A 25277-nucleotide genomic window follows, 5' to 3' on the forward strand; every position below is an offset into this window, starting at 1 on the left:
TGGAAACTAACAATTCTTTTGGATGCAACAATAGTCAGTTGGCAGCTGTTTACAACAGCTCTCATTACTAAGGTAAAGTAAGCATAACCAATAGTACACGATTACATGACCAGTCTGAGTCTCTGCAATTTTCACTAGGAATTAGTAATGAAATGCTATTTTCATCAGGAATTACTTATGAAACAAGAGCAAACAGAAAATGAACAATTTTAACAATAAAGAGAATTCCAGGAATTCAAGATAAATCAACTTATTCTTCTCAAGTACCGAGTGTTGAAATGATCTCTGATATTCTTGAGCAACAAGATTTTCAAATTAGTCACGTTGGCAACTATACTGGATGTACAAATGGCAGCATTTTCATCAAGGTCAAGCTAGATACCATCAACTTTTGGTGAAAACCCATGCTGATATGACTTTCCATTTTGAAGTAACAATTGCAAGATGGCTACTAGGGGTGAAACAATTCATCGATATACTGATGCATCGATACTTTTGCTGAAACAATACACATATCGATACAAGAGACAGAGAATCGATTTTGTTGTTATTCAACCTTATTCCTGTGCCCGGATTTGTTTTCAATGAGATTTTCTTTGTACTGTATGAGGAAAATGCATTATTTCTTCTGTTGTCTTCCAAGTTTAACAGAGATTTACAAAACTAGGGGAATTCAAATTTTAAAAAAACAAAGTTTTCTGAAATACTCTATCCAAAATTATCCCGGATGAGCCCCCAATTTTTATATATATATATATATATATATATATATATGAGAGAGAGAGAGTGAGAGAGATGGTAGCAGTCATCTTCTTCTCCAGCAGCTTAATGAATTACCAGATGTAGTAAATACCTAAATATGTGTGGAAGATAACTAGGTTACCAAAAGCGTCTACAGACAAGTGTTTTGAAAGTGACCATGTAATCTGTGGCCAAAAAAGTACTCGTCCAACAGTCAATTACCGTATTTAAGTCACCTGTGGTATTCACAATGTACAAATTAAAGTAGTGGCAATGCATTGAAAGAATAGAAATCCTGATAACAATAGAATTTATAAAATCACTAAGTAAGGAATCCATTTGTATTTCATCATATGCCTCATCCTGACACATGCATTGGTCAGTCTGCATTCCATGATATGCCTTGTCTTGTTGAAATTTCTTGACACATGCAGTAGTTATTGTTAAAATTCAAGCTGAGGTAAACTACATTAAAAAGTAACCCTAAATAATGTGCACAATACTTATTTTTAAAATTAAATAAGACTTTTCTGTTTTTGTTATTGTTTTGGGTTAAACACCATTTTTCTAAAGAACGAAATACAAGATGGGCTAAACATGATGACCAGAATATCTAATGGCGGAAGAATCAGGAAAACCTTGGCAAGAACCACCAACCCACTGGAAGCAACTGGCAAGCTTTCTCACATACCCACCACTATCATACCCCCAAGATTCAAACACAAGTGGACATAGGTGAGATGGGAGTGACTGGTAAAAGAGAGTGCTTTAGATCACTCAGGGACCTGAGGAAGACTTTACATTTATCCTTAAAGGAAACAACTCACATCTTGCAAAAAGTGCTAGTTCTGTCATGCAAGTGGATCATATGTTTAGATGAAATTGTTTCGCATTCCAAGGGCTGTGTAAATGATTATGATTACAGGGAGATGATAATGATTATGACTGCAGGGAGATGATTACAATTATGATTACAAATAAGGTCACCTAAAATTATAAGACAGTATATTTTTAGAAAAATTAGCTTGTATATTGGCCATCTAAAATGACCCATTCCTTATTGTAATAGTCAACAATCATGGTCTTTTTTATGGAAGCTTGTATTAATCTTAAAATTATTAAGAATATAATTAGTGATTTCTTGGTTGTAATCATTTGTGATCACGATTACACTATGCGATTACACTGCCAATAAAGGAAAATTATGATTATGATTACAGACCTTCTGAAATCGATAATTACAATTGTGATTACAGATGACAATGTAATCGAAAACAATCAATCACAAACTTCCCAAGTTCATGTATCTAATTTGCCTGCTTATTATCTAGAGTGATTTATAAAAAAAAAAAAAACAAATAAAAAAAGAAAACAAAACCATGAACAATAATACCCAATGTTAAAATCCTGCTGAGACATGCATGGGAATCCCGATGGCCACCTACATGTTGAATAGCGGAGATCTTGCCCTGGGAGAACTCATCCCAGGTGTCAGGAGAAGTCGCCCCACTTCACCTGGAGAAGTCGCTCCAAGGATCATATATAGTAATTCTGAGATGTCACCACATGGTTGTTAAGGCTTTATTTATTGTTGTTTTTCTTCAACTTATAGATTAAATCTATAAATTTTAAATTTTTCAACTTTTCCATTTGATCAACTGTACTTAACGAAAATAAGGTTATCTGTCCCTTCTGCTCTGCTCTTCAAATCATTAGATGCATTTTATTTGGAAAAATGGAGAGGGTGTAAGCATGATGTGATGTCTGCAGTTTTATATATGCAATTGTTCCAACCTAATAACCTAAGTCATCCTGAGATGACTTTATGGCATGGACCTCTGTAACCTGAATTCGACTGAATTGGTGATGACCGTCAATAAACTAAAGGGTTATACAATGATCGTCACTAGATAGTGTGCTATTATTAGGATTGTTATCAAGAAAATATTTACATGCTTTAATGCCATCTGCATGTGGAATGTTGGTTTATAGTGATGTTACATCTAATGATTATCACCAGGATTGAAATTATCAGATAGCTGAAGTATAGAATTCAACTTTTTAATGAAAGTAGTTGCATCTTTAATGAATGAAGTGATTTCATTAAAGGTTGTAAAACACTATCAATAAATTTTGGGAGGTTTTCAGCATATGAATTACAACCTGATATAATGGGTCATCCTGGATAATTAAAGGTAAATTATGGTCAAGATTTGAATGAATTTTGGGTAATATGTAGAACTGAGGTGTATGTATATTAAGATGCAAAGTATCAAATTCCTCATATACGGAATTATTATTTTTTGCGATCTCATTAATGCATGTTGAAATTTTTATTTAATTTCTAACTGACGTTCAACTTTCTGAACATAATCATCTTGATTCATAATAATAATAGTGTTTGACTTATCATCCTTTTTAATCACTATACTGTCTTCATTCATTAGATTATATAAAAACTTAATTTCGTCCTAAGAAATATTACTATGATATTGCTTTGTGTGATTACGAGTTAATCTCTTTTGTGATCGCGTATATATAAAAATCTAAATATGAATCACGTGAAAGATGACTTAATTCTGTAATAAAAAGGTTATTTGGGTGACAAGTTTTGGGATGACTTCTCCAGATACGATGGGGCGAGTTCTCCGTATACCCTACATGTCGACCTTGGCGGTGTGCGACTTACAGATCCCGCCAGATTCAGATTGTACGTGTTTCCGTGGATTAAAATATATGCAAATTTAATATGTATGTGTCATTTCTTGATGTTACAAACTCACCATTTTTTCACTCTCTTTCTCTGGTGAAGTTATCAGATACCCCTTCAACACCCCACCCCTATCCCCGTGTGAACAAAGATCAGCGACCATTGTTTTGCACATAGACTTACCGGTCCTCATATGCATCAAAAGCACAGATATCAGTATTATATACTCAATCTTAGTCATCGTGCAGTTTCGGCCAAGGTCTTATATTCAATTAATAGATATTTCTGGGTTAGAATATTTAAGAATTTTATCACCTTTTTGTGAAAGCGTCCTCTATCGGACAGGTAAACTGACGAGCCTGACAAGTTTTGTCATCCGAGATCCGGTTCCGGTGTCTCCTGAACGCGCTGAATAACACGGCACAAAAATAAGTGGTGGGTGTGCGCGTTTCAATGCAAAAAGCTTATTCAGCATGAACATAGTTTTTCCATTCAAGTGAGATGTTCAGAGTACGACAGCTAGTTTCCTCTAAAAGTGAAACTGTCAACACGGATGACACATCTGCTTATAATAGAGCTACCATAATAAGAATAGAATTGAATTTTAAGTGGGGGTGATTGTGATAATAACATCAACGTTATGAAATGGCGCTTGTACTTTTTGCTTCCGTGAAACGTCACAAGCAATGACATCGGTTTCTAAAAATAGCCATTCGGACCAGGCGAACCGGCGTGATAGCGTTCCGTCTTCTTTTCCATGTTATTGTTCTCCTGAAAACCATGTACCAGGTGTTAAATTTGTTCATCTGAATATAGTACTAATATTAGTACCCTTACTCGTACCTCGTGGACAGGGTACTAACATGAGCATATACGTGTTAATGGAGCAAGCCGGGTGTGATTCACACCCGGCGCTCTTTTAGCCTAATAATAACACTTTAAACATATTCCTTGAATATAATCCAATAAATTGAGCAGTCCTCTTATTTAATACCGGAAGTATCGAAAATCATTGTAGAAATAGTTGTAAAATCTCGTTTACCTTTTTTTGCCGATATTTTCGTTTAGATCGTCCACCATATTATTTCAAATAATGATTACTTCCGTTCTCAGCCGCGTTTGTTTGTGTGCCATGTAAGGACATTGACGCCTTATTTGGAAATGTAAACAAATCGTAGTAAAAATTTGGCGCCGTTTGGGTCAGAAATTTGGCGCATTAAAAATAAATACGGTTTATCGGCAACTTTGAAATTCCACCAAGAAGCGATTATTCGCCACTTGATTGATAATAATATATCGTAGAATATCCAAAATATTGTCTGGCAAGCCTTACGTAGAAAAGCAGTCACGGCGAGAGTCTCGCGTTATCTGTCATGGCGGACAGGATAAGGTTAGAGTAACCATGCCAATTTATTTTATCGTGTAAGGACTTAATAAATTCAAAATAAGCCAAACTTCTTTCACAACATGATTATACTTTATGTAGTTGATTTCAACACTGTTTGTTTTTCTGACTTTAGTGATGAATTTTTTTGCTCCATTACAATATATGGGATCGGTTCGTAGCCTCAACCACACCAATTCAAGTTGAGGCTAGGACATCGTAGCTAATCTGAATATAGATGTGCATTCCAATATTTAGTTATAGTGGTGCTAAAGCCTGCAGACTATAATTCATATAATCAAATTCGATTAATCTTCTAGAACAGTATAATACACAAATTTCTTGTATTTTCATCACCGATAGATGTATCCTGAATATTTTTTGATGAAAATTCCAAGGGAACTGCCAGCTCCCGCCCTCCCCCCGTTGATGAAGTATTCTTATATGTGATTCATGTTTTAACATACAAACTGAGAGGGATGAATGTAGGAAAGGGACTATTTCTTATATTTTTTTAGCACATAAAATTACGCTCTGCTTAGTTGATGTGATAGTAAGCATATAGAATTTAGAAATGTTGCATATATATGACAAACCTTTAAAAACAATGTATCGTTTGTTTGTGGCGGGTCTATAATGCTTTATTGATTTTATTAACCGTTTCTGATTCAGATGTGTTAATTAGTAACAAAATTAAGAAAAAAGAAGAGAAAATTTATATATTTATTTAAATGTCTTTGTTTTACCCACAAAGATCGTAATTCTTGTCTGTTTGTTTTACCCACAAAAATTGAAATTCTTAATGACAGTTTAGAACATAGAAGAATGCATTATGTTCGTTAGAGTTATGGTGTTGAAAAGAGCAGTTCAGGTTTACTACGTAGATATTACATTTCCTTAAATAAAAGATGTATACATTTACATTTTGTCGGGAAGTAAAATTGTATGCATGAATGATAGAAATAGCAATACAAAAACTGCTGTCCCTAATAACGACAGCCACCCTTAAAATGATACACATTTTACACACAAAAACTGAAAAGGAAACAACATAGAGATAAAGGAATATTACTGGTTTTAGCACATTCTTTGGGACACACAAACACAAACACACACACATTATATATATATATATATATATATATATATATATATATATATATATATATATATATATATATATATTCCTTTAATGTGTACATGGAACAGCTTAACTCAATGTAGATTTGAAAACAATACAAAAGGATGACAAAGAAATGAAATGTACAAAATTATTACTGTACACACTCATACTGATCACAACAAAAAGACTTTCTCATTCACATCCTTTACCTCAAACAATAAATATCAGCAATGCCAACATTAAATTCACACAATCAGTACGAAACCTAGGTGTTACTCTGGACGGTACTCTCACATTGCACCAACATTTCATGAACATATGCAAAGCTGCATATCTTGAGCTGAGATGCATCAGCTCAATTCGCAAATATCTTTCAGTTGATGCCACTAAAACACTTGTGTGTTCATTAGTACTTTCAAGACTGGATTACTGTAACTCAATTCTGTCTGGTTCATCTCAATATCTACTCCAGAAACTTCAGAAAGTTCAAAACACAGCTGCTCAGATCATACTTAGAGTACCACGATCAGAGCACACCTCCCCGCTGCTCTGTACCCTAAACTGGCTATCCATTTGATCCAGAATCAAACACAAAATCTGTTCTCTATGCTACATTTCATTGTCAGACTCTAGTCCAACATACCTATCTGACCACACCCATGTGTATACACCAGCAAGATACTTACGCTCCTCTTCTGACAATCGTATACTCATTATTCCCACTAAGAAAACAAAGCCATATGGACAGCGTTCTTTTGCATACCAGGGCCCAGCAACGTGGAATGAATTGCCCACTGAACTAAGACACAAAGACACAGTGATCACATTCAAGAGGGCTCTCAAAACTCACTTATTTCGACTGCAAGAACAAACTTAAAGACCTAATAATGTTTCCTACCTGAAATATTCTCAGCATGTTTTTTATTTTTTAATGTTTTTCTAATTTCATGGTGTTTGTTTTTGTAATAATATTATGTTTTTTATGTTATAGGTGTTGTCTAATGTTGTAAAGCGCTTAGAGCTTCTAAAGATTAGGCACCATACAAAGTCCTCATTATTACTATTATTATTATGCTATAGCAGAATATATCAAAACATTACATAGTAAGGGAAGAGCAAATAAAAACAACTTTATTTTTGCCTATATATCTTGAATTACCACTTGTTTTTAAGCATCTCTCGTTGCTTTGTCCAAAAACATGGTGGCAGCCGGGCACAGTGATGTCATGGTCTATTTTTAGCAAAAAAGTTGACTTCAGTACAAGCGCCATTTCCGCCTGAAACTACAATGTTTTTTAAAACAGGAGTTATGAATGCTTTCACTCCTTGAAGTTAAAGATCAGTTCAAATCTTCATTCAATCTGATCTTGTTAAACTGTTCTGTTGCACATATATTATCATGTAGCCCATTTCTAAAAGTAGCAAGAAGCCTTACCTATGGTAACAGCTATCTTCATTAGTTTTAACTGATTTGTTTTATTTCAGTAAGTATATTTCCTTCTAAGTTATCTACTTAATTATCATAGTGATACAAATGTCAAGATATTGAAAATAATTTAGCAAACTCATTTTATCCACAGAGTAACTATCAACTACTTCTAAAGTGATCATAACATCAATTTTCTCTTTTAAATATGAACTGAAACAGCTCATTAATTAGCGTAATTGTTTCGCTTCAAACACAATATCACACGTGGAAGTTAATCATCTGTATAATTAATTATAAATTAAAGAATCATTACTGTCATTTAATCAGTTCATAAAGGAAACCAACACTGATGTCAGTATAGTACCTTTCATTAATTTAATTAGTGACTCGCTGGATTTAAAAAATCATAGTGAGCCGCTCGTTATGATCTAGATTGAGTAAACTCATTGCAACAAAACTGCTTACAACACTGCTAATTGATCATAGGTGGCGCTCTACAGTTTCGTATTTTGCATAGGTTATGATTTTAAAGAAGAAGAATTTCCCCAGCTTTCCTCACTTGTTATACTGGCTATTTAAAAAAGACCTTGTATATCTTAGGCATAATTCAAAGAACCTTTAATTCCCTTTATTTTGGTGTATGATTGATGGGTGTACTATGGGTTATAGAGTATACAGCTTGGCCTTACTTCAGATGTGCACCTTTCAAAAAAGTGCTAGCTCTACTTGGTCATTTTCACTTCCTGAACTTCAGAGGTAAATTGTATAAAAAAGAGCCGATAACTTTTTTTACATTTTATATATTTGGTAATTCATTCATTGCACTTTCAGAAGCTGGTGTTGTCTAGTCTGGCAAAATTCATTTTCCCTATTTTAATAGCTGCTATGTATAGTGTACTTTAGACTAATTCATGCTGATTTTTTAACACAAGGGAACAGTCATTTTAGTTAGCAGTGTGCTTAAATCATGTAAAATTTCCAAAAGTACAATATACAAAGAAATATCATCCACATTACACTAATGTAGCATAGAGGTATGCCAACATTCTCTCCATTGTGCATGTTTTAAATGCGAACTACTTCACCTTAAATGTCACTCTCTCAAAAGTACATATTAACTGGTGAGCACCACCATAAAGAGAATATAGGTATTATTATTGTATGATTTAATTATGTTTATATGGTTGAAACATTTAAGTTGCAAGCATCAAAACAATCCTTTTGAATAATTCTCCTGCCTTTCCCACCACAGAACAATATTTATGAGTGTCAGAGTCTCTAACAAGTCCACCACCCCATGATAAAAAGTGAGCTGTTTTAAGAATGCACATTACATTTTGTAAACATAGCAACTAATGTTATGCTGAATAACAGGAACATGAAACTAGCCAGAATTATTTCTGAGATATCAACAATGAATTTTACAATTTGAAAAGGTAGGTAACTCATCAGGTTCATAAAGGTCAAAGTGTAAAATATTTGCCTATTGTTTAATATGGAAGAAGTGAATTCACTTTCTCATCATTTATTTTTTATTTCATTGCAAATAAATGAAAAGAAACATTTTCACCATATATTTCTTTTACTTATTGCAACAGTTTTAAATTTAAGTTGACTCTATTCCTATATTCTAAGACTTCTAATTTCCCCACAATTACGGTCACTACTCACACAAACATGTATGGCAAATTATGTAAGCAAGAGCAAACTGAGCATAATTAGCTTATTTTCATGCTTAACATCAATATGAATGGACCATTTTATTCAGAACATCATACATAATTACATGAAAATAAAAAAAATAATTGCAAACATTTTTATATTTGCTTTAAGGTGGCGCTCTACAGTTTCATAATTTGCAAAGGGTTAGGATTTTAAAGAAAAAGAATTTCCCCGGCTTTCCTCACTGGTTATATTGGCTATTTAAAAAAGACCTTGTATATCTTGGGTATAATTCAAAGAACCTTTAATTCCCTTTATTTTGATGTATGATTGATGGATGTAATATGGGTTATAGAGTATACAGCTTGGCCTTACTTATGATGTGTACCTTTCAAAAAAGTGCTAGCTCTACTTGGTCATTTTCACCAATCATGCAAGAGAAATAGTTAAGACTATGTTAATCGCTCTCAAGAAGTATGAAATATGGTCATGTGACTGGTCATTTTGGATTATTGTATGGTCATGAAAGTATTATTTCCCATAAATACTCTCATCACAACAAACAAGTTCAAGGATCTGTAGAAACGTTTCTTTATGGCTGAGTCTCCAGTTTTGGTCACTTCAGCTGTTGGGTAATTTATGTTAGATGCTACTGGAACAACAACACAAGTCTTTGACACCAAGGAACTTCTTGCAAAAACAGTCATGTATGCAAACACTGGGTCAAGGAAATCAAAATATGATAAAAATGGATATATTTTGTACTACTTTAGTCCATTTAATTGTGTGTGATTTGGATTTTTAACGTAGCTTAACAGGTTTAGTAATATTTAGTAATACATGTACAATGTGTGCAGTGAAGTTAGTGATTTCTAGCAATGGGGCATCACATAGTATTATTTCCCACCCAGTCACATTATCCTGACACCGGGCCAACCAGCCCTAACATTAACCACTTAATGCTCAGCTGGTAACTTTGGTACGACTCGGCCAGGGTTCAAACGTGCGACCTCCAGCATACGAGTGGTCCCATTCATTATTACTTATCAGTGTTGTTCATTCATTGATTCTGAAATAAACTTAAAACTACACTGCAAAATTAACGTAAACCAGATTAATGCAATGCAGCTGATGTCTGCATTTTATAATATGTGTTTACAAGCTAATGTTGATTTTAATCTTCAGTCTTATTTTGAAAGGCACTAAAGGGTAAAAAGCGCGCAAGTAATATAAATTTTAAAATGTTCTTTTTGATAACCATAAAGAGAAGTGGTAGGATGCAAGTAGTAGTAATGATGGATGGATGCAAAAAAACTACTACGAAGGCAGTCGCTGTTTTTTGCTGCTAACGAGGTACAAATTATTGTGATATTGTCTTAATTATGTATACTTATATAGTAATGCAAAAAAAGGAAAGAAAGATAAAAACGTGAAAAACATTTCTATAATGATGAAAACATTTTCAATATTTATTACATTTTATTAAAAAAGAAAAAATGTATTAAATGACAAAAATATGCTTCAAGTGACATTTGCTGAAATATTTTCTTAAAGAAAATTCAAAACAATCACAACAAATCTTGCATACCAATCATGCAAGAGAAATAGTTAAGGCTATGTTAATCGCTCTCATGAAGTATGAAATATGGTCATGTGACTGGTCATTTTGGATTATTGTATGGTCAGCATAAATCAATAGACTCAGTATTGAGCTATGAGATATGTAACTATTTTCTTGAAACCAGTTAAGCCTGTCATTTCTCTAACGGATGCAAACAATGCTTAGGCTTTCTAATTCTATATTATAATATATTTGCAAAGCTGTAACCAGGTCATAAATTTTTATTTATGAATCTAGATATGAAGTTATATTCCTTGCCACTAAGCCCAAACAATACGTATATGTATGACCAAGAAAGACCTATATCAATCAGAATTCATGATATAGCTGTGCTAAATCTGTTTTTATCCAAAATGAAATTTAAGCTGAGGCCTTGTATGGCAATATTCAGATAAATTATTAATTAGATGTACATGTAGTGTTGTTTTTGTAATGGCACACATATACCCTGCCCCTCTTCTTTAAGACATTTGCAGCCATGAAAGACAAGAATGTGTTCAGTGCATCAGTAATATTGCAGTGGTTGCATAAATACTATATAACAAGCTGCATTCCCAAAATGTTGCCATAAATGGTCCAGAACAATAAAGTAAAACCTTGCTGCATGTCCAAACTAAACACATATTTGGACAACAAAGTTTCAATAAAGTCATATTGGTAGTGTAGCAGATACAAAATGACTAGGTGAATTCTTAAAACACCTCTTTCTGTCAAGAATTTTTTCTTCAAGAAATTTCTCCAAAATGGGCCAAAGGGAAAACCTGAATTCTCAGCTACACCAAGCACGTAATTACCCCATGGTATGATTATAATGCTCCAAGCAAGAGGCGACAACAAACTGAATTTCCAAAATCCCCTACTTTTCCTACAAATTTTTTATAAAAAATTTTCACTAAATTTACCCAAAATAGACCAGAGGAAATATGTAAATCTTTTTTAACTAAGCCAACCACAAATCCACAGTAAAAAATTTCATTAAAATCTTCCAAGTGGCATGGAAAGAGAAGTGTTAATAAGCTTTTTAACCAAATGGTTTGAAGGACGGGTTGATTGACGCAATGAGAAAGGAGATTAATTACATGTATATGAAATCAACATGCATTATAAAGATTAGTTAAAAGTATAAATGTAGTATAAAGATTAGATTTAAACTGTCATACAATTAATGTACTGGTCTTTTCATAGACATTTAATCTGGTCTGCTATATACAAGGTATCAGGGGTTGGAAAGTAAAACACGTACATACATATGCTTCGTGCGAATGCATTAAATTTCAAAATTGGTTGAAGTGCTAAATGAACTCTTACTAGAGGAAATAAAATCATTCACACATTCTTGGCTGGTTGGGAGGGGTTGTTGGGTGTGTGTGTATGTATATGTTTCTGCACACATGCAAAAAGTGTGCTTATGAAATCAATGAATGACATTTTAGTATATGAACATAAAAATCATGAGGTTGAAAGACCAAATAGATAAGTCCACCTTGTGCAACCAGGTGCCATGTATGACACACGAAATGGATAATCTAATTATGAATATGATACATGCACTTGATTCTTTCCTTTTCAAGATACCAGCACCCGAATATTTTAATCAATATACCTGAATGTGAAATGTAAAAGTGGTACACTAATTTACGCATCCCTAAGATACTGAGAAGATTCTTATGCCATCAACGTCATTATCATTTTGCTGTCTTTAATTATTGAAACCATTCATGTGTTCCTTCATCCCTTTCTCAAGATTTACACTAAAGTAACGTTCATCCACCTACCCCTTCCATCCATCAAGTCAGTCATTCTGTGACACAAACAAATGGAGACAAATACATATTTACATTTAGGCATGCACACAATCTGCAACACAAACAAATGGAGACAATACATATTTACATTTAAGAATTCACACAAATGAGCATCATGCAAATAAATGAATAGACATACAGGCTAAAACCGTAAGGAACACTATCATTCCAGGCTAAGATGTATCAAATAGAAATTTAAACAACCAGTTATCTCATATCTACATATTGTTTGTCGACTATGTTGACCACTAATACAATAATATATTCTGGCTGCCTGTTTTCAAAAACCTTTCTTCTTATATGTTCCAACTCCAATATTTGTAAGTTGCTTCTTTTATTTAAATGGGAATTTAAAAAAGGAAATATTCAGGTGAGGAGGCTGGCTTTCATAAACCTGAAAATAAAAATTCACTTTACAAACAATTATAATTGAGAAAAAGTAAGCAAAATGAAATTATCTATTCCCGAAATATACCCTACAAGACTTTACCATAAGCCAGTTTTGGTGTCCAGTACTGAGAGCATCTCCAATCCAAACAATGTTCTAATTACCTTGGCATTAAATAGCCTACTTGTGTTGATTGTAACTGCACCAAAATATAATATAAGCAAATTAATGCAGCAGAGACCCAAATGGTGTTCATTTTAAGGCTCATTATTTAGTTCGAAAATTAGAAATTTTCCAACTGACAATTTGCCAATTACTAATTGTATGCAATGTTTCATAAGAATTACCTCCCTGTTAATGACCAGAGAACCAAAACAGCAATGTTACTTTAATCATTTATCATTCACGCTCAGATGTTCAAATATAACCACAGAATTTATCATTTCATTTTTATGACTCGAAAAAGGAAATCCGATTTTTACTCATACTAGGATGGAAATAACTCTTGGGGAAAAAAATCACAGGAACTGCAACTCCTGATTTAATCAAAATGAGCTATAAGCTCAACATGGGAAAACCAAGGAAAATCTTTGCCTTAGAAAGCCATTGTATACCATATGTAAGGATTATGCTTGATCATCATATAGGACTTTCATATATAATGTCACTTTTTCAGTCATTAGTACAAGTGATTCCTGAAGCAAGTTTTGATCATATTTACAGTATATGGATGTTATAAAAATATAGAATGAAAAATTTTTCTGCACACCTACAATGTAAATACAAAAATTAATCAGAAATGTACATACAAACCCTAAAATCATTCCTTGTTTGAATGTGCATGAAGATCAACAGGGACTCGTAAAGCTCACAATGAGGCTAGGGTTGTCTCTCCTTGGATAAAATGGATATTTACAAATTTCAAGACAATTTGTTACAAAATAACCTCTTAAGATTCTCAAAATTCTAGAAAATATTCAAACAAAATGCTCTTTTCAGTTGCATAATTTTGAGATATTCTGTACCCTTTTTAAGACCAAGAAAAACATTGGTTGGGAAAACTTATGTTATATTGTAGGAATGTGATAACAAATAAAATAGAATAAAATAATATAAATAGTGTAAAAAGTTGTGTTTTTATATTTACACTATCCATTGGAGAAAATTTTGAACCTGAAGTGTAAAAAGTTGTGTTTTTATATTTACACAAACGATATCCACTGGAAAAAATTTTGAACCTGAACTTCAATCCAAAAACTTATAAGAATGCAATCAAAATAAGCTGCACATCTCCAGAGAATGATGGGGACTTTTCAGAGTTGTATATCATGTCTTAAGTATAATTCTATAAACAACTGATGTCCTTTGAAATGTGCACAATATACATTAGATCATCTCAAAACAGAACTCCATCACAAAACTGTCACTGACAAATCCATGAGAAGATTCATAAGATGTATCTCATGATTTGCTCCAAAGCCTCTGATGTTACAACAAATATTTTTGTCTTCAATACTTTCACATTGGTTTTGAATGTGTAACAAAGACTGAAACAACAGTGGGAATAATGTCCAAAAATTATGGAAGTCTACAGGAGGTCTACACATTTGGCTGTTGCTTCTACGAGCCTGAATGTACCATTAATTAGGTAAAGACTGATCATCAAAAATGAATACTTTCCAACTCACTTGGTACTTAGATTTTAATTCAGTTTTCTTACCAGTAGTTATATAATCTTGCACCATAACTGATGAAGCTGTATGACGGTGCAGAAAATTATGGCCATTTGTTTGAGGTTTTCCCCCCGTTTTATCCAACATTTGAGATATTTATTGGAAAAAATATTTATCCTTTTGTTTAAAAATCTGAATGGACCAAAGAACATGTTGCTACAACTTTTGATGTTCTCTTTTTAGCATCTATAGAAGAAAAAAAATTCTTTAAATTTAATAATAAAATGTCGCTCTCTATATCCATTTCTTTTCAGCAACATTATCCACTTTAGCTGTATGAATGATTTCTGATGTCATCACAGAATTTTCTTTAAAAGAAATGCACTAATGATCACAAGGGCAGATGTCCATGTGACCAATTGCCGCGTGGCATCATTGCAGAAGTCGGTGTAGCAGAAGCACTGTATAATGTAACCTCCATCTGTTTGCACTGGGTAGCATCCCTCACTCTTAGCATATTCGCTCGATTTCATGCAGATCCTAGCTTCAAAACTATTGTCTGGAAAAAGAGAAAATTTAATTAATGAAAACTGAAAGACAAAATAAATCTGGTTACTATTTCGAGCAGTAGTGTTAGTTATAGTAGTGGTACACACTGAAGAATAGTCAGAGGAAAGGCTGATACTTAAGTTATAAGCATTTGTCACTGAACCACCTTTGCATTAAGTGGGGCAATATAATAGTTTTAAACGGCCAAATGATCTCAAACAACTATAACTTTCAATTACAAAAGACATCTAAACACTTACGTGGTACACAAATGGGATAGGGAGTGGCAGTAGTGTGTTGAAAATAAGTAAAATTCATGTCAGGACTGGAAATATAATATACTATGTGATGCAGAGTACCAAACTTGAGTGGTGAAATGCAGCCTGGCAAAATTTGACAGTGTGTACACGAATAGTTCCATTAATAATTTCAACTCTTCTCCCCCACCAGAGAGAGAGAGAGAGAGAGAGAGATAGAAAGAGTTGCCTAGCAAAATCAAGCTGACGTGCTAGGCCTATGCGATAGCTAGCAAACTGCGAATTTTGCCAACTATGCTGGAACATATCATATCCATCAGCTGGTCTCGTGCAGTTTTCATACATATTTTACCAAAATGAAAAGAGTTTCGCTTAATAAATTAGATTATATATTTCAAAACTCTTATTTTGAAAACAAAGCCAAAATTGAAGATTTGTTCTGTCTCTGGACTGCAGTTGCATGCATTACTACACAATTACCATCTTCCTTATTTTCACCTAAACTTCAACACGTCAATATCATGTCTACCTCTCTCTCCAATTTTTTCAAACTAATTTCTTTGATTTTCGACTGAAAGGAATTCTTAATGCAGAATGCGTATTCCAGATGAACATTGTTTTCAGTTTACAATTAAATGATGTAGACATTATCATTAAATAGCTGACGTGTTAGAAAAAGAAAATATTAATTGAAGGCAACAGCTGTTTTTGACTAGGGTAACAACTTTGTTAACATGGCTTGCAATTTACTTGCAGCTATTTCCTTTATATAAAGCTGTTGGATGCTATAGAACGTGCGGTATTAATTCAGTTCCCATAGTAAACTTATGCAAACACCATGATAATAAAAAGTCAATAACTTAACATTTTTGAGCGCTCATAATCAAACCTATATAGTATTTATCAATATAGATGAAACCTGGATGTCAGCTTCTGTGTAGAGGAAAGGATATGAGCCATGGCATTTTCTGGACATTAACGTTTTTGAAACATGTGCTTTCAATTCTGCACCAAAGAGTCGGCTGCTAATTTTAGTAATGAGTGTTCCAAACTCAAGACTGTTAAAGGACTGACATTCGATCAATACAACAATGTCTGTATATTTTTCACTTACAACTAGGATAAGCTCTCAAAAGATTCTTTTTCCTAAAACATAACTTACATTATTAACCATTCCTGGTCAGCCAAACCCATATATACTCTATGTTCACCCATTTCCAGGCTGGTTCCCATTTTTCCATATCATTAGTACAGTGTGTTCTATATCCACCCTTGATTTTCTTGACAGCCCTTGGTGCATTACAGGGAACATTTAAATATTTGAGTTTTATTAAGAAAATCAGAAAAAAATATTAAAATAAAGCTATCTAAAAAGAATAATCTTTTTTTAATATCACCATTTATTACTCTTCAATTTAACATTGAAATATATTACCAGCCTTGTCATATTATGTCATTAATGAGTAAAAGGTCAAGGTGACATTTATTGTGTATTATTACAGGAAAAGAGATTTAAATGAAAAAAGTTACCTAAAATTCCTCTCAAAGACATAATTTAACACTAAAGTAAGTTAGACATAAGTCCATTAAAATGCAAAATATGAACTTTCAAAAGATTCACTGAAAGAAATTAGTGGGATGCAAAGTTATGAGAGGTCATCACCATTAAGCATGGTGGAAGAGATCCAAGTGATCTGAAGCATTATGTTTCAAAACACAACTAGGAAATATCATATTGCTTACTGTAATTATTGTATAAATGGGTAAATTGTATACAGTTTATATATGTATTGCTGAGATATAAATCAAAGTGCAAAACACTGCACCTAGCATAGTCAAATCTACACAGTCTCTCCCCCCCACTTCTTGGCAACAGTTGATATACTGAATATGTGTTTAATATCCCACTGAAAGTCACACCTGGTTTACAAAAGGTATTAATTTTGCTTGTTATCCACAAATAGATCCATATTATTGCATTTATAGTAAAGTTAACTGCACTTGCTTAGGTGGAGTTATTGTATTGCTGTGCCTGTCTATAGGACTCAAGGTAATAATTCAATTCCCATAGTAAACTTATGCAAACACCATGATATTAAAAATTCAATAACTTTGCTCATGATCAAACCTATATTTATCAGCATAGATGAAACCTGGATGTCATTTTCTGTGTAGAGGGAAGGATATGAGCTGTGGCATTTTCTGGACCTGCATGTGTTCGAAACGTGTGCTTTCAATTCCGCACCAAAGAGTCGGGGTGCTAATTTTAGTAATGAGTATTCCAAATTCAAGACTGTTAAAGGTCTGAAATTCCATCAATAAAACAATGTCTCTTATGTTTTTCACTTACAACTAGGATAAGCTCTCAAAAGAATATTTTCCCTAAAACGTAACTTAATTATTATTAACCAATCCTGGTCAGCCAAACCCATATATACTCTATTTTATGTTTATCCATTTCCAGGCTGGTTCCCATTTTTCCATCTCATTAGTACTGTGTGTCCTATAGGTTTCAGGCAGTTAGATAAGAGAGACAATTGTATGAGTCTATCAAACTGGGAGTCCCCAAAGGATATTTAACACATTAATCCCTGGACGTTTTTGTCGTTTTCGCCTAAAATTCAAGTAGGAAACACATTTTGAAAGCTATTTCTGAATGCATCCTAATACATCAACTTCTAGGTGATTTTCAAATAACCTAATGCCTAGTTGTATTAGAAACATCATTTTTCATTGGCTATTTGCCTCACACATGAGCAGAAGGGTAAAAGTTTGTTTGTACTGGTTTATTTTTTGGTTTCTTTGCTTAACAGACCCATTATTTTCATACCGAGACCACTCTTTATCTTTATCTTATACTACTTTTTGCAAAGGTTTATCTGTCTGTCTGCAAATCTCACAGCACCAAATCAAGAGAACAATTCTTGGCTAGAACATTTTATATGCTTAACAAATTATCCACAGCAGATCAGATAGTTGAATTCATGTGGATACCCTCGCATATAGAAATCCCTGGTAATGAGCTAGCCAAAAAAGTCACAAAAAACATGTGAGGGAACCCTAACCCTGCCCCACTCAGATATAGCATAACAGAAGCCCAAAGCATAACAAGAAACTATATTAACCAGAAATGGCAGGAGCACTGAACTCCACTACCAAAGGCAGGATACTCTACTCCATTATAAAAGAAACCAATAGGTCCATCAAACCACCCAAAGTGAACAGCCTGGACCAAAATATTATCAACTGCATCGTAACCGGAAAAAAAATAAATTAGCAGGAAGTTTTGGCAAACATCTAGGACCCAAGCCTTCTAATATCAATTGCTATCACTGCAAAACCATTAAAGACCTGCCACATATATTCAAAAGCTGCTCAATATATCGGGTGGGTAGAATGGAATTTCAAAAAGCCCCCCTCTCCCCAAATTGGATCCTCTACCACTTACCCAGCTTTCCTTAAAAATAACAACCCCAACATAAATGTGACCTACCAAAATATACTTAAATTCCTAGACACATCCAAGCTAAAAGAAAAAATATAAAACAAACAAACCGACCTCACTTAAAAATAAATTTTCACTAGCAGATGGGCACCCTTGACATGTCCTGGGGGACCTGAGTACTCAGCAAGGGTGTCCCTCTAGCTCAAAAATAACAACCTGTAAAACATACATAACCCACCCAAATACTCTCTAAAACCAGATTAATATACATAAACAGACGGGCACTTTTGATACATCCCTAGGGACCTGAATACTGACCAAAGGTTCCTCTTCTTAAATCCCAAATATATCCTTAAAAATCAACAATAATATTTACAAAAACAACAAAAATCTTCTCTGCTCTCTACCTAGCCCTAACATGAAAGACAGCCAAGGTAATACTGCAGCTACTTCTGTGATACAAACCATACTAACACTAAAGCGGCACAGAGTTTTTCATCCAATCCAACCTAGCTCATCTTTAGAACAATTTCAGACACAAGAACCAAAACTCAAAATGCGTGCAAGTACATCCATTTAGACCAGTACCCTGGAATGAGCAGACCCTGCCTGCAGATGGTCACCTGCCTTCCAGGTCATTTCCTCCCTTGCCTCAGTCAGACACAAATAAGCGTGCAACGGATGCATGAAACACCTAACATAAATAAAAGCAACAATAAATTAATAGCAAGTGGCACTATGATGTCAGAATCCTTACACAATTCTGTCAAAAGGCCTACAAGAACTACCCAGTCAGCAGCTAGTAGAAGCAGCTAACTACATTTCTATGCTAGACAGCTACCATTTTCCCAAAATTACCTGAGAGGAAAAAGGACTGCGGAGAAATGTAAAGAAGCAGAAGAAAAACGGGGAACTTTTGCTTAAAAAGCCCTTCTAAGGGCTACCAATATTGCCTCTTATCCAGGGAACCATTCTGGCTTGGTATCCCGTTTTGATAAAACTATTATGTACACTAACTTGATCCTTCAATCCACCACTTCAAAATTCAAACCTTTTATGATCTAACAGTGACCAAACATTTTATAAGTCACTCAGACATATGAGTCATTAAAAATATGTACCAGAATTTTTCCAATTGTTAGGACGTAGGAAAATTTTACAACTTGTTTTGATTTGACCCAATTGCACAAGTGGCTAACACATTATTAGCATATTTTATTGTCCATTAGTACAATTAGACTAAATATGACTAAGGACTGGCTTGCATTCTTGGGCGTGCACGACATCCACAGCTGGCTTGCAGAATTGCTTGCCCTCTTACTTCTCTCGGACATCATATAACGGCAGAGATGTGAAACAATTTCCACCTGCCTAAAGCTAGGTGTCTTAATGTGATGTCATCGTTGCGACCAATCGCAACAGGCGTTACATACTGCTTGGGTCAACAGCTAGTACAGTCAATAACGGACATGAGTGTGTGTTGGGCCCATTCCCACTCATGAAAGCCCTTCATTCAGGTCGTTAGGGACAGAGAGTCCTATGACCTGACGGCTAAATTAGCAGTGCTGCTTGAGCACATAAATGCCTGTGGGATGTGGCTCTAATTCCTTCCCCCCAGGAACATTTAGCATCCCGCTGTGCGGGCATAAACCCGTCGCATGTGCCATTTTAGGTGCACGCGACATAAATCCAAGTAATCAATCAATCAGTTTGCAGTTCATACCGGTATGCCTTAGATCTGAGACCAAAAAGTCTAAAATCAGGACACAATATCGGATTCCGACCGAGGGGGAGTTTTGTATGGAAAAAAAATCAAGTCCAAAAAATGAGATTTTTCACTCTGTATTTTGTAGTGAAACTAGAACTTTCAGATTATTTGGTATCATTGTAGAGCTACATCTGTCTATGTTTCTAAAATACCACCCACTTTAGTGTATCATACATGACCCTGACGCTACAGAGCTCGGCAGCTGGCTACTACCTCATGCCACGTAAGCACGTTGCCAAGGGTTAATGTGTTAACACAAGGATTTTTTTTTTTTACAAATCGTCAAGGAATGGCTAAATTTGTAATTTATGTGCAATGTTGATGCACAAGTGATTAAATATGCAACGAATATTAAAAGTTGGTGATATTATCAAGATGCACGCATTAAATGAAAATGTACCTAATCAAGTGCACGTGATCACCTTGACAGAAAAGCAGACAACCACACAAAATTTGAAGAAAGCAGAACAAACGTATGTCAAATTCCCTCTCTTGTGAGAAAACAACATAAAAAAAATATCAACTTTTTAAAAGAATTCATTAAAACAAAATATTTTATTTCGATATTTAAACAAAGTACATGTAACAAAATTTGCGTTGATTTTTCAATAATTACTCATTTTCCTTTACATTAAGAACAGATCAACTAAATCAGACCAATCAAAATATTGAAGAAAACGACTGTTTCTTTAAAATACATGTATATAACATTAGCATTTTTTTTGTCATGTCCCAAATGCACCAATGCATGCAATTGTCATTTTTTAACCAAGTGAAGATTATTTAGTGGAAGGGAGTGCCGGCTTATAGGAGTGTGCTATATATATATATATATATATGATAGCTTCAGTGTGATCGATTTTCAAGGCATTTAGACATTTCTCCACACGTCAGTTCATACAGTAAAGGGATATTCATATCTTTGTTAAAATACTAGTTTCTGTACATAATAACTGTGGTTAACTGAAGTAAACGTTTATCTGTGACATTTTTAAAAACTGAATTATGATAAGGTATCTGTTAATTGTTTAATCACAATTTAAAGAAACTGAAATTCTCCGATTTATTTGGAACCACTGATATCAATGCATATGTATAGTCTGTCCATCAAGTTGATGAGGACCACTTCAGTCATCCAGTGTTTTATTGGGAACAAATGGTCTGTGGGTGCATAGGTGGCCAATGAGGCTGATTTGCACCCTGAATGTTCTATGGCATTGTGGACATGGGATGGTAGTAACGCTGAACATGGGGTTACTGGCTCAGGATTTCCTGGCCTGCTTCCATTGTTCTGCCATGGCTGTCCTGGTGGCTTCGCATGCTGCAGTACCTTTAGTGATGGAAGAGCATCACATGACCATGTCCTGGGCAGTCTGTTCCCATGTGTTATAGCTAATGCCAAAGTTCTTCAATGACGCTTTCAAGGTGTCCTTTGTAACATTTCCTCTGGCCTCCTTTGTTGCATTTTCCTTGGTCAAACATGCAATAAAAGAGGTTTTTTTATGGAAGATGGTGTAGATACTGGGAAGGGTTGCTTGGGCAAGGACCTCAGTATCCAGGATCCTGTCTTGCCACTTGATGTTTAGGAGTCTTCTGAGGCGGTAGTGTGGAAGTGGTTCAACTTCTTTGCATGATGCTGGTACACTGTCCGGGTTTCGCAGGTGTATAATAACAGAGAGAGTACTGTTGCTCTGTATGCCTTCAACTTTGTCTAAACACTGATCCCTCTTCTGTTCCAGACCTTGGCGTGTAGTCTACCAAATGTTGCGCTGACCTTTGCAATCCTGGCATTAACTTCGTCATCACTTACATCATTCTGGGACAGAGTGCTGCCAATATAGGTGAACCTGTTCCCTGCACTCAATTGTAGCCACTGACTGTGATTTGTGGCTCAGTATACGGTTTTGCTGGGGTTGACTGATACATTATTTCAGTTTTCCTTGAGTTGATCGTAAGGCCGAAATTTGTGCAAGCATCAGAGAACTTGTCGATACTGCTTTACATGTCAGCTTCAGTGCCAGTATTGAGGGCACAGTCATAAGCAAACAGAAAGTCTCTGATATCTGTTGTGGCCTTAGTTGTTGCTTGAAGCCTCCTGAGGTTGAACAGTTTGCCATCAATTCGGTATCTGATGCTGATTCCCACATCACTATCTCTAAAGGCATCCATGAGGATGGCTGAAAACATGAGACTGTAAAGTTCTGGCGCCAGTACACAGCCCTGCTTCACTCCATTTGAGAAGGGAAAGGGATATGATGTCTCATCATTATTCCGGATTCTAGCTTCCATACCATTGTGGAATTGCTGCACCATGGTAATAAATTTCATTCGGCATCTGTACTTGGCCATGATCTTCCACAGGCCCTCTCTGCTAACAGTGTTGAAGGCCTTGATCGGGTCAACATAGGTAGAGAAAAGGTCAGTATTCTGCTCTTGGCTTTTCTTTTGCAACTGCCTGGCAGCGAATACCATGTGGATGGTTCCATGCTCCTTTTGGAATCCACACTGGCTTTCTGGTAGGAGTCCAAGGTCAAGTTGTGGAGAACCCTGGCAAGTATCTTGCCTGCAATGGAGAGCAAAGAGATACCTTGGTAGTTGTCACAAGCCTTAAGATTTCCTTTGCACTTATACAGGTGTATAATAGTAGCATCCTTGAATTCCTGTGGGATCATCTCTTTCTGCCACATGAGATGAAACAACTGATGGAGCTTTTCAGTCAGAGCTGTGCCCAAACCAAAATTGCAAGCTTGTTTTAAAGCTTGCAGCAAGCTTGCCACAAGCTTATTTATAAAGCTTGCGGCAAGCTTGTATTTGGAACATTGCAGCAAGCTTATTTATAAAGCTTGCGGCAAGCTTGTATTTGGAACATTGCAGCAAGCTTGCGGCAAGCTTGTATTTGGAACATTGCAGCAAGCTTATTTATAAAGCTTGCGGCAAGCTTGTATTTGGAACATTGCAGCAAGCTTGCGGCAAGCTTGTATTTGGAACATTGCAGCAAGCTTGCACAAGCATGCGCAAGCTTGTTATTTATTTACCTAGTACAATAAGTATACACAAGCTTGTTACTAGCTTGCGCAAGCTTGTTACTAGCTTGCGCAAGCTTGTTACTAGCTTGTTGCAAGCTTGCAGAGATTTCTTGCTACAAGCATCTGGGCTTTCAAAAATCAGACATGATTGTGTCTTCCCCCCTTCCAAAAAACCCCCTGAAAATGTGAAGGGGGGGGGGGGGTCTGGGAGTCCGAAGGCCCCTGTCCAAAAATGCATTTTAGACTCAACTGCTCCTGGTGGACCAAATTATCATAATATATTGCAAAGTTTTACTTCATTCCAATGAAGTAATCTGCATATTTAATGATTAAATAATGCAATCTTATAGTTGCAATGCAGTGGAAAACAAATCTGTTCTGCCAAAACATTAAGTTTAATTCCATTGTTCAAGTTTATTCATTCACTGCAAGCTTACCCAAGGCTGCAGAAGCTTTATGTGTTCCCCTAGCTGCAAGTGTCACGCCCCTATGAAATGATCATGAATAATGAATGAACTGTTCATGAACTTGGTTCAAGAACCATTCATGAAAGTTCATCAAAAGGTTCATGAATTATTCTAGAATGTGCATGAATTGAAAACAGTCCACAAATTGGATCATCATCATTCATGAACAAGTGCATGAACATATTCATGAACTATGATGAACAAAGTTTCTCAATGATTCATGACTTCACGAACAGTGCCTATAAAACAAAATATGATAACCTGACAAGTCACAAATACCTATTCATCCTGAATCATACAATAACCTTAGATGGGGGATGGGGTTAATACAGTATAAAATGCAACATATTATCTTAAAAGCTGTATTTGATTTCAGATAAATTTAAACTGACAAGTGATATTCTTTTTTTTTTACCCTTAGCAACACTTTTTGTATGTTCTGTAATTTTTCTTTGAAAAATGTTCAAGAGATATTGGGGCAGTTGCCTGCAATCAACTGTTGAAGCATATTTCATTGTCATGGGGCTGTCTTTCAGCTGGGGTTTCTCCTGACCAATCTTCTTCCAGAGACTGACCTGTCTGATAACTCTTTTGTGAAGATGTTCAGGGTCTATAATTTAATCAAATCCTGTCCATTGTCACTACTGAATGTCTCCTTCTGCAACTTAAGCTGTTCCATCTGATTACTGTTTGGATCTTTAACATTGTTGCAGCAGTCACAATTTAATGTCTCTTCCATCTTGAATCCTCCAGTTTTCAAATTTTCATCCTTAACCTACAAACTTCATCCTCTAACAATTTTACTTTTCTGCTGTCTGGTCTGAAAAAAAGGTAAAGTTAGTTAATTACAGATAATCTCTGATCAACATTGTTTTTAGCTTTTAGCACATTATCATTGTACCCCACTTTACTTACTGGAATAATATGATCCAACTCAAAAATGATTTAATCCCTTACACATAATACTGAGCATTTATATTATTGCAGAATTTTGTCACTGTTTTATATTAACTGAATCTGTCTAGCCATAGGTATAGTCACAGGAGACGGATGTTTTATTCAGTAAAATATGACATTTTTTTTTGACAACACCGTTACACTAAATAACCGTATATATTACAGATAACGGTTATTTCATGCTTTCAAATATTTTGGCCATTTTTTATTGATAAAACGCCAGACTTGTGTGGTATAGGCCCTTAGTATGTCACTAATGCAACCACTCCGAC

At 34.9% G+C, this 25277-nt stretch overlaps 2 protein-coding genes across 4 annotated transcripts in view; both read right to left on the reverse strand.

The window, feature by feature from the left end:
- The window catches only part of LOC149787811 (uncharacterized), a 47339-nt gene extending 43218 nt beyond the window's left edge, over positions 1-4121 (reverse strand). Inside the window, exon 1 of one of the 3 annotated variants that reach the window (XM_089974018.1) lies at positions 3635-4121. In XM_089974018.1, coding sequence (XP_089830144.1) covers positions 3635-3692 — 58 coding nt within the window. In that variant the 5' untranslated portion in view covers positions 3693-4121. The remainder of the gene's footprint in view (positions 1-3634) is intronic. The other 2 variants (XM_089974017.1, XM_089974019.1) reach the window with 2 other exon arrangements.
- Positions 4122-10508: 6387 nt separating this feature from the next.
- LOC149787812 (uncharacterized) overlaps positions 10509-25277 on the reverse strand; it is a 68025-nt gene continuing 53256 nt past the window's right edge. The window contains exon 3 of the mRNA XM_089974020.1: positions 10509-15095. Coding sequence (XP_089830146.1) covers positions 14893-15095 — 203 coding nt within the window. The 3' untranslated portion in view covers positions 10509-14892. The remainder of the gene's footprint in view (positions 15096-25277) is intronic.

Source organism: Sinohyriopsis cumingii, chromosome 11 (assembly GCF_028554795.1).
Source record: "Sinohyriopsis cumingii isolate HCF-2022 chromosome 11, ASM2855479v2, whole genome shotgun sequence".
Classification (NCBI taxonomy): domain Eukaryota; kingdom Metazoa; phylum Mollusca; class Bivalvia; order Unionida; family Unionidae; genus Sinohyriopsis; species Sinohyriopsis cumingii.